The following is an 11,317-nucleotide window of genomic DNA, read 5'->3' as shown; positions in this document are numbered from 1 at the left end:
CATGCACGTGTAATACCACTTTCAATGGTTAAGATTAGAAACACTTTTAATCTCAACCTTTGGAATATTTTTAGGTCATTCATACGGGTGCATGTGTGTATACATATATTAGTTTGATATTGTTAGAATACTATTCAGATTGCCCACAATGACGTCTTTCATGAGCGTACCAAGCATATTAAAATTGGCTGTCACTTTATTTGTCATTTCATCCAATATGAGTTCGGGGGCTATTAGAATACTATGTAAACCTAATAGGTTTAGGTCTATAGTTGTAGATTACTTGTACAACACTCCCTCTCTATCTATACATAAGATATACTCTAGTAATTTATTGCACATAGAGTGTCACTAATACTATAATGTAGCCCCAAGTAAAAATTCTTAGCTACACCTACACCCCTGGTTAATGCTACCTTTTCATCCGCTTCATCACTCCACGGCATCTCTTCATTGAATCTAGAGACGTAGTCTCATAAATACTCAATCTTCTTTCTTGCTTATCATTTTTGAGGTACATATGTAGTTGGTTTCATGTTTCTCCATCCCCCTATGAAGTGGCTGATAGACAATCTGCTCAACTTGGCAAATGAATCCACTATGCTTTGTTTCCACTTACTGCACACTATTATTGCCGAGCCCTTAAATGTGGTTTAAAACATCCGACACATTATCTCAACAAGCACCACTTGCAAAATGGGTCTCTGGTTTTGTCAATGGCTTTTAATTGGGGCATCTTGAATTTAGGATATCCCAGATTCCCATGACTTTGGAGGGAGAAACAAGTACTATTACACACAAGTTATTTTACATAATTTTGTAAACACAAAAGAACAACCAAAATCGTGACTTGAAGTCACAAGAATTTAATTCACGATAATAGTTACTTTTTCATGTATAAAATAACGTGTGCGCAACAAGTTCAACCCTAAGTTAAATACCTAAACATGACGGACTCCTCCCTATTACTTTGAGGGTTAGGTTCCCCTATAGTTTCCCCCATGGTCTCTATTAGTTAGGCAATAGTAATGCATCATAAACTATACCTAATAGTACACTTAAAAGTTATGATATTCATTCAACAACTTTGCCATTTTCCCTAGTAAGCATCTACTAGTCAAAGTTATACACGGCCATGGTCTGCACAACTGTCAGCACCATATAATCAATCAATGATGAATGATCTGTGATTGACATCAATTGTGCATTCTGAACCTCCGAAAAAATCAATCACTTTTAAGACTAGATTGGTCTTACACTCTTACATGATTTTTCAAATTTTGTTTGTATGTTCAATAGAATTATGATCACCGGTGCGTCGTGGTTGGAGTACACTGCTACTATGAAATGGACCCTTTGGTCAAAATCACTTCTATTATTTGTTTCAGAACTGTACGTCTGAAATTCTTCAAAAAAACAGTAATCATAGTTAGCTTTTAATCATGAAATTCTTTGTGCCACTCAAACAAAAAGAAATGTTTTAAGGCACTAATTATTTTTTAAGATTGAGAAATACAGATTTGGCAAAAGTCGAATAGTTGATCCTTCTGGCTGTCGCTTATCTATTAAAAATTTGTAATACATTTGGTTGGGGAATTTTTTTGAGTTCCAATGACCAAATAGCTAATAAGAGGCACTAGTGGCGTATTCAGTAGTTCTCTCTATAGAGAACATAGGTTTTGAATTCCCTTTTTCCACTTATAATAAGAAAAAAAAAAAATTTTGATTTATTTTTTTAGATACGACAGGACAACTGTAGCATTTGCTATAAGATGATTGCTCGTCATCTTGTGCTAAGATATTAATTAATGGATTTATTTTTTTTCTAGGTAGGGTTTGAATCTAACTCTCTTGTTCGACCAAAAAAAAAAACTTTTTGGTTGAGTTAACTGTAGCCGCAAGAATCTTTGAACTTTGATAACGCTCTTGTTTTCTTTCAGCCAGCTTTTTCCAAGCATACTCTCACGAATGACTTTTACATAAACATTCAATGGTCATTATTAGGGGCTAGCTATAACAAAAAACCAAAGAGGGACGACCTTCTAGAAAAAATATCTTATTTTTTCCACTCACAAGGTGGTAGCGAGTAAGCAAACAAGTCAAGAATGTCTGCTGTTTTATCCTCACATGCATTCACTAATCAAGTCCACTTCTCAGCCTAATTAAAAGGACCTTATGAAATGAAACTTTACGTGAGCTTGCTACAAAGGAGAAGTATGAATTTGAATTACATAATTTTTCTCTTACTAGCTCTCTGCATTTGCAATGCTGAATCTGAAGACCCCTCGGGTCAGTTTTGCAATACTGACACTAATATTGGTAGTGGTAGCCCAATATCAGCTAATATTGATCGCTTATTAGCTGAATTGGTTTCCAAAACCACCTCCAATGGTTTTATTGCTACTTCATATGGTAAAAACCAAGACCAAGTTTTTGGTCTTGGACAATGTAGAGGGGATGTGAGCAGCAAAGACTGCTCAAGTTGCATCCAAGATGCAGCAAAGCAAATCCGCCAACGCTGTCCTAACCAAGCTGATGCAAGAATTTGGTATGACCATTGCTTTTTACGTTACAACAATAAAAGCTTCATTGGAGAAATTGATACATCTTTTGGCATATTCTATTGGAATGTGGAAAATGTAACCGATCCTGAAAATTTTAACAAAGAACTAGGTAATCTGATGGATCAGATTAGAGCACAAGCTGTTGAGACAAAGAATAAAGGGCTTGGAAAAGGTGAGACCAAGTTGTCATCATTTGTGACACTATATGCATTGGTGCAATGCACAAGAGACCTATCTCAGATAGATTGTGCACAGTGTCTGGCCATTGCTGTGGGCAATTTTGAAACCTTTTGTAAAGACCGGAAAGGATGCAGAGTTCTATATAGTAGTTGTTATGTCCGATATGAGCTCTATCCATTTTTCTTTCCTCTTGATTCAAAGTCAAACAATACCATGGCTGATACTCTTATGGCTATAGTTTATCCATAAAACTTCCAAGCTTAGTCCTAAGAATAAAGGGCTTGGAAAAGGTGAGACCAAGTTGTCATCATTTGTGACACTATATGCATTGGTGCAATGCACAAGAGACCTATCTCAGATAGATTGTGCACAGTGTCTGGCCATTGCTGTGGGCAATTTTGAAACCTTTTGTAAAGACCGGAAAGGATGCAGAGTTCTATATAGTAGTTGTTATGTCCGATATGAGCTCTATCCATTTTTCTTTCCTCTTGATTCAAAGTCAAACAATACCATGGCTGATACTCTTATGGCTATAGTTTATCCATAAAACTTCCAAGCTTAGTCCTTATGCCAATGAGCCATGTTAAGGAAACATATATGTTGCAATAACTCCTCGAAAGTTTTATATTTCAATAAATACTTCTATTTGTGAAATTTACATGTTTAAGGATCGGATTTTCTATTTCCTACTTCAATTTAAAACAATAATATTTTCTGTTAGGATTTTTAAGCGTTGGCTAATTCCATAAACAAAGTAATTGTATTGTGGAGTTTTGATATTGTAATGTAAATAGTGGTAATGAAGGCTGAAGGTTGAAGCTTCTGTTCATTGTGCAAGAATGACAAGCTCGGTCGTGCAAGAATGAAGGATTGGCTTTGCGAAATTGAAAACCAAATAAAAAACTTTCGGTAGAGTCTTAGTAGACTCTTGGTCAACCAAAACCCTGTAACAAAAACTTTGAGATTTGCTTCAAGATTTGGTTGTGTCCCCAAATGAGTTTAAGGTGATTTTGAATGTAGAAACTACTAGGTAAGCCTGGTCTATCCTAGAAACTACCCATGAAGACACTAAAGCAGTCAAAAAACCCCAAACTCCACAAGTTAACCAACAAGTTTGAAGCAGTGAACTCAAAGTTCAATCTAAGTGAAAAAATCAATGAACCTAAGATAGTTAGGAAAGTCTTGAGAACTTTGCTCGAGATGTCCCCTTCTGAGGTTATTTCCGTAAAAGAGAGCAAAGACTTACAATCTCTTAAGATAGATGAACTAATTGTAGGGTCTTTGCAAACCTATGAACTCACCCATGCCCAGAGTAAGAAATATAAGAATATAGTCCTAAAAACTGTTAAAGAAGAAGATTCCTACTCATCCAATGATGATGACGGTGAGGAAAACCTAGTTCTGTTAGGAAAGAACTTAAAAAATTTTCTGAAGTTAAAGAAGAATCAAAGATGATCTAAGGAACTAAAGGGTAAATAGTTTAGGAAAGAGTCCAGTGGGAGTTCTAGAGTTAAGAAAGACTAAATAAAAGAATGTGAAAGAGTTGTAATGTCAAGTTTTAAAGTGCTTTGAGTGCAATGTCAATAGACATCCGTAAAAAAGTGACCAAATTATATCAAGTCCAAACGTAATGAATGCTACTTTGAGTAACACTAAGAGTTCCAGTTCTGAGGACAATAGTGATAGAGAAGGAAACTTCATAGCTTCTACTTCTATAGCTGAAGTTGTTGGTGGGAATTACGGAGAACCCTCTGATGTAGATGATAAGGAAGACATAGAGTTTAAGGCTAGGGAGGGATCGGAAGACGAATCCAAAGGTAAGAAGGATCTTCAAACGGCTGACAATGAGCTGATGAGGATTGTTCTTATTATGCTAAGGTGGCTAAGGTAGCCCTTAGAAGTTAAATAAGTTTGAAACTGAGAGCGCAGTTGTTGTAGATCAATTAAAAGTGGCGAGGAAGGAGATAAAGAAGCTGAAGACTGATCTTGCTAGTTCTGTCGATAAATTCATAAAAAACAAAAACTGTAATCATAGTTAAATTTTCACTATGAAATTCTCTATGCAACTCAAGGAAAAAAAAAAAAGTGTTTTGCTGCACTAATTACTTTCACAGATTGACAAGTACAGATTAGGCATAAGTTGATAAGTTTATCCTTGTGGCTTCTGCGATAGCTATTAAAAATCTTCGAATTTTTCAAGAGTGTTTCAGTTTGGTGGCATTTCTTGGCACTCTCTATCTGGAAAACCTAGGTTTGAATCCCCCTCCCCTACTTATTCTAAGAAAAAATCCTTGATCCCTTTTTTTTTTTTTTTTAAGATTTGATAACATATGACATTTGCTTCATAATGATTGCTCATTATTATTAGACTAAGATACTATGAATTTATTTTTGGCGTTGGGGGAATTTGAACCCAACCACCCAAGTCACTTGCTTGACGACAAGAGATTTTACTAGTTAGCAAAATTGAAGCATGCAAGAATCTTTGAATTTTGATAATACTCTTTTTGATGGCAGCCAGCTTCTTCACAGTATAGCCAACTTAAGACTGTATCATAACGTTCAAAAAAGTCTTTATTGTGAAGCAACTATAACAAAAAACAAAAAACCAAAGAGGGGCCATCTTCTGGAAGAAAATGTCTTATTATCTCCACTAATGAGGTGGTAGCAGTGAGCAAATAAGTCAAGAATGTCTGCTTTGGTGTCCCCATGCATCCACTTGCCAAGTCCACTCCTCAGCCTAATAAAAAGGGCCTTATGAAATGAATCTTGGTGTGAGCTTGCTACCAAGGAGAAGTATGACTCTGAATTACAAAATTCTTCTCTTACTAGCTCTATGCATTTGTAATGCTGAATCTGCAGATCCCTTGGGGCAGTATTGCAATGCAGACACTAATATTGGTAGTGGTAGCCAAATATCAGCCAATATTGATAGCTTATTAGCTGAATTGGTTTCCAAAACCACCTCCAATGGCTTTATTGCTACTTCATATGGTAAAAACCAAGACCAAGTTTTTGGCCTGGCTCAATGTAGAGGGGATGTGAGCAGAACAGACTGCTCAAGTTGCATCCAAGATGCAGCAAAGCAAATCCGCCAACGTTGTCCCAACCAAGCCGATGCAAGAATTTGGTATGACTATTGCTTTTTACTTTACAACATTAAAAGCTTCACTGGAGAAATTGATAAATCTTATGGTATATTATATGGGAATGTGGAAAATGTAACTGATCCTGATACTTTTAACAAAGAACTAGGAACTCTGTTTGATCAGATTAGAGCACAAGCTGTTGAGACTAAGAATGAAGGGCTTGGGAAAGGTAAGACCAAGCTGTCAACATTTGTGACACTCTATGCATTGGTGCAATGCACAAGAGACCTGGCTCCGGTAGATTGTGCACAGTGTCTGGCCATTGCTGCGGGCAATTTTGAAAATTTTTGCAAAGACCGGAAAGGATGCAGAGTTCTATATAGCAGTTGTTATGTCCGATATGAGCTCTATCCATTCTTCTTTCCCCTTGATTCAAAGCCAAACGATACTGTGGCTGATACTGTTATGGCCATACTGCCATAGTCCCTATGCCAAATCAGCCCTTGTTAAGGAAATAAGGATGTTGCAATAACTCCTTGAAAGTTCCATTTGAATAAGTATTGCTATTTGTGACATTTACATGTTTGAATTGAAGCCACGGGCATGAGGGATTCACGTTAAGTGGCACTTCCTTGTGTTTCCAACGAGCCATGGTCTTTTGTTAAATATTTTTATGTTCCTAATTCCAAGTATTTGTGCTTACTTCTTTGCTTGAAAGTGACTGCATCTAAAAAGACGATTGATTGCAATAAAAATCTCAACCTTAATTGCTGCCTCCATGCACTTGTTAATCGGTTCTAGTATTACTCAAATATATTAGATTCTCCAACTATACTAGAAGATTCTTTCTTATTTTGATAGATATCCAATCATTAACTATAAGGTCACCTATTGTCATAATAGTCTTCTTTAGTCTTCTCCATTTTTTTTTTTTTTTTTTGTATTTTGTCTTGATGCATCTTCTTTTCTTAGGAAAATACTTGGGTACTCTCGGATGCTCTATTTGTTTTAATGGAAAATCTTGTGTATGGATAGTTTTCTATATTTTTCAGTGTTTAGTAATATTAGAAAAAAATGAACAAAGGAAAATTATCTTTAGTCAACATAAAAATATGATTTATTTTTTAGAGATTTATTTATATTAATTTTTTTTGGGAAAAAAACTTTATCTCATAATAAGTTAAATAAGGAAAGTCAAGAGATTATTTTTTAACTCATTTAAGATTGCTACCAAACATAGGAAAATGATATAGTTTTATAGAAAATACTTTTTGGAAATTGATTCATTTTTTAGAAATCACTGAAACAAATAGAGCAGGAGTATAGTGAAATAGTGCTCCATCCTCTTGTATTCATGATAGACCACACCATAAATCTAATGAGTGAACTCCACCATAAATATGAGAAGAGAGAACATCATTCACCATACTCTAAAAATACCTAAAAATGACTCATTTTCCTATAATAGGTCACAATCTGAATGACTCCTAGTGATTAACCTTAATTAATTAATTTAGCCAAGTTTATTAATTAATCAATTAATCATGCAATTTTATGGAAGCACAAACAAATCACCAAAAACTAAAATATGCAGCGGAAAATAAATAACAACGTGATTTGTTTACGAATGGGGAAAACCCTAACGGCAAAAACCCCACCGGGTGATTTTCAGGTCACCACTCCCGAAACTCCACTATTATCAAATCAAGCGGTTACAAGTAAAGGAATCCCAAGTACCTTACCACCCTACAGTTGAACCCTTACCCCAATACCCAATTGGACTTGATCTGTAGTGACAGTTCCCACCTTTGATGCACGTCTCCCAAGTACGTGACTAACCAATAGCGGATCCAAGTACGCGACTTCAGAACACCAACTGAGGAAAAATGATTGGTTGCAAAGTTCTTCAATTCATCCTTTATGATGAATAACAGGAAGATGCTTGGTTACAAAATTCTACGGTGCAAATACACAGCAACTTCTTGATGGAAGATGAACTAGGTCAAGAACTTTGTCTTTTGGTCACAATTTGCTTGAACAAAGATTGCTCAATGATAATGCAACTTGTGTCACACTTGACGGCTCTTAAAACAATCCTTTTATATGTTTAGGGTTAGAAGAAAAGAATGCCCAAAAACATATTCACGGATCCTAAGAAAATCATATTAGAAATCTAAAATTTTAAATCTCGACAGATAGCAGGTGTCGAGGTAGCTATCGAGAAAGTGTCGAGCTTTAAAAACTTTGCACTTCAGCTTGCTTTTTCTTAGACAGACTTGATGACTTCAACACTTGACCTTGAAACATTGTTTCTTGAAGTATTAAAAACACCTAGAACTACCCAATTACAAGTAGAGTGCGTTTTGTAAAAGGATTAGCCAATTTACATAAATAAGTGACATATGTTTTTAATCAAGTTAAAACATATATGTCCTAACAATCTCCTCCTTTGGCAATACGTGACAAAACCACAACAAACAAATGAGTATATGAGAGAAGTCATAAATCACTCAACTCATATTCACTTGTTGAATACAATAAAATCTATCCTAAAACAAACTCTTGAAAAACTTTGCAAGAAAAGAGTTTATGGCAAGTAGACTTTGACAACCTGTATTTCTGAAATACTTTAAACAAAACTCATCAAGGCATCTTGTGTGAAACAGAAATAAATAGATTGCATACAAGTATAAAGAACATGTGTATAAAGATAGAAAAGAAACAACACATGAAAAGAGAGGTGAAAGAAACATACATCCACATATAAAGAATATAAGTACAATGTATGTAAAATGGTCAAAGAACCTCATATACAAGATCAATGTATCTAAGAGATAAGAAAAGAAAAAAAATACATATATAGCCTCACTACATCCTTAAAAAATGACAACACTCCCCCTATCAAAAATGTCCTATACTAACTCTTCCCCTAAGATGACTACTCTCATAGCCCAAAACTACTCCCCCTTTTTGTCACGAGTGACAAAGGGTAGAGTGTCATGTAGACATCTCATCGGCAGAGCTAGCATCCCCATCATCATCATCATCATCATCCTCATCATCCTCAGAATCTGAAGCTGCTGGAGTAGGTGGTGAAGGAGTATCCTCTAGAGCAAATCCACCCATGGTCGCCTGCCGTCGTGCAATACGACCAACACGAACATTCACCTGATACAACTCAGCAGAGAGTGTATCAAGACGAGTGTCCATGCGCTGCAGCTGCGCCATAATATCTCCAAGGGATACATCGCTCGAAGAGGAAGAAGGAGCAGATGTAGATGGAGCTGATCTGGATGGAGCCGAATGGGAGGGAGGAGTGGCACCTAGCTGTCTCGGCCTGAACTGCGCCTCACTACGTTTTACGGTAGCAGCATCTATGGCAGATATGTGTGTGAAGTGGTCGGACATAGGAAAGGGAATGGAAAAATGGCGTAGAATCCGCATAATAGCAGAAGGAAAGATGAGCTTATCACGGGACGCCGAATCAAGATAAACATCTATGATAGACCGGATGAAGTGAGAAGGAAAGTCTATGGTAAGATGCTCTAGAAGAGATAGCAAAAATCGAACACGAGGCTCTGTGATAGAGTTATAGTGAGAAAGAGGATGGAGAACAAAAGTCATCACCATGTTGATAAATCTAAGACCTTTAGCAAAAGACCTACATGATGTGAATTGATGCTCACCCCAATCAGCAGGGCGCTCACAAAAAGCGAAAATGAGCTCATCTTTGGACACAGTCCTCAAACGCTCATAAGAGGGGTAATCAGGAAACTCTATCCTAGGTACCCGAAGCACATCCGCAATAAGCTGCGGTGTGATAGGGATGCGCGTACCTCAAACGCGAGTGAAGAAGAGAGGTACTGAAAGATCAATCCCGTGCATGTTGGAGTAGAACTCCTATATCAGCACGAGAGAGCAAGTGACTGGGATGTCACACAGTGACCCCCATCCTCTACTGTGAATGACAAAGGGAAGGTCAGTATCGGCGAAGTCCGCCAGAATGACTTGGCGTTCCGAATGAACACCTCGTTTAGAAAAGTTTTTCGAAAATGCCTTATGGACATCTCCATCACGGAACCGAAGGTTAAAGGGAGTAGTATCAGTAGAAGTAGAAGCTCCAGAACGCAGAAGGTTCCGAGCAGGAGTGGATTTACGTTTGGGTGCCATAGACACTACTAACGTAAAAGAATGAGAGAGAGAGAGAGAGAGACACTCAGAAGAATTCCCAAAACAGTTCAAAAAAGACAAATATCTTGAATAACAAGTACGTATGCATGGGAATGCATGATCATGTGATATGCAAAACAAAAAATTTCATCATGGGCTCAGCCCAATCTAATCCTACCAGCACACAGCATATAGCACGCATCTAAATGCATGTAAATATAATTATAATGCACATGAAATGCAATGTATGACATTTTAACAACATTTAAGTGTAAACCCAACCCAAAATTTCAAGAAAAACTCAACAATTTTGAAAAACCCCAAATTTTTAAAAAAAAAAATCCCAAAAACTAGGTTTTAAAACATGCAATGCATGAAAAAGGAAGAGAAAAGAGATCTTACCTAGTGATTTGAGCAAGAAATGATCAAGATCCAAGAGGGTTGGAGGATTTGAGTGAAAGGAGAGTGAAAGGGAGATGAACAGACACGAAGAGATCGAGAGAGATCGAGTGAGAAATGAAGAAAATCGCGACAGATCCTTAAATAGGCACCTCAGTAAATCTCGACAGCTGAGGTGTCGAGAGGTATCGAGAAAGCTGTCGAGGAAGGTATCGAGGAATTAGCCGTCGACAGCTAAAGGTATCGAGAGGTATCGAGATGCAAGAAGAATTTCAGATACGTGATGCTCGATCGATCGCAAAGGTGTCGAGAAGGTATCGAGGAGACAGAAGATATCTCGATCGATCCACAAGGTGTCGAGACAGGTATCGAGAAAGAAGACTCAAACACAATAAGTGAATCTCGATCGATCCATCAGGTGTCGAGAATCTATCGAGGGGACAGAAACTTTCTCGATCGATCCATCAGGTGTCGAGACAGGTGTCGAGATTGCGATAAGAAACAACTTGAGAATCTCGACAGATGACTAGGTATCGAGGAGGTGTCGAGCCAGCAGTAAAAAGCAGTTTTTCGAGAAGAGAAAAACACAGACATGAATGCAATTCAACACACATCTCAACCAAAGATCCACTCAACATATAAATCTCTCAACAACAAAAAAATAAGCACAAGGATCCTCCAAAACACACACACACACTAAACAAGTCTAACCAATTTTATTTTTCAAAAACAAGTTATGACAGTTTAGTGAGCATACATTAGCACATGTAAAACCTTTGTGATGGCCAAATCACATTGTACCTGCACATGTATCAAAAGTAGCAAAGAATATTGTGTGTTGTGTGTGAAAAACATCGCAAGATTGCATATGTGTATACAAGTTATGACGATCTGAGATATGAGAAAATAACTTTT

General features: G+C 37.0%; 2 protein-coding genes across 2 annotated transcripts; both read left to right on the top strand.

Annotated features, from left to right (window-relative positions):
• Positions 1–2,202: 2,202 nt before the first annotated feature.
• LOC111987021 (cysteine-rich repeat secretory protein 55) lies at positions 2,203–3,001 on the top strand. The gene has a single exon (XM_024018719.2). The coding sequence runs from the start codon at positions 2,217–2,219 to the stop codon at positions 2,991–2,993; it is 777 nt and encodes a 258-aa protein (XP_023874487.1). The 5' UTR covers positions 2,203–2,216; the 3' UTR covers positions 2,994–3,001.
• A 2,520-nt stretch (positions 3,002–5,521) lies between these two features.
• Positions 5,522–6,610, top strand: LOC136064208 (cysteine-rich repeat secretory protein 55-like). Its single transcript, XM_065765670.1, has one exon. The coding sequence runs from the start codon at positions 5,543–5,545 to the stop codon at positions 6,314–6,316; it is 774 nt and encodes a 257-aa protein (XP_065621742.1). The 5' UTR covers positions 5,522–5,542; the 3' UTR covers positions 6,317–6,610.
• The last annotated feature ends 4,707 nt before the right edge of the window (positions 6,611–11,317 follow it).

The sequence above is a fragment of the Quercus suber genome, unplaced genomic scaffold (assembly GCF_002906115.3).
Source record: "Quercus suber isolate HL8 unplaced genomic scaffold, Cork oak 2.0 scaffold_23, whole genome shotgun sequence".
Lineage (NCBI taxonomy): Eukaryota > Viridiplantae > Streptophyta > Magnoliopsida > Fagales > Fagaceae > Quercus > Quercus suber.
The sequence above is the reverse complement of the archived record's forward strand: the minus strand, read 5'-3'. Positions and strand labels throughout refer to the sequence as shown.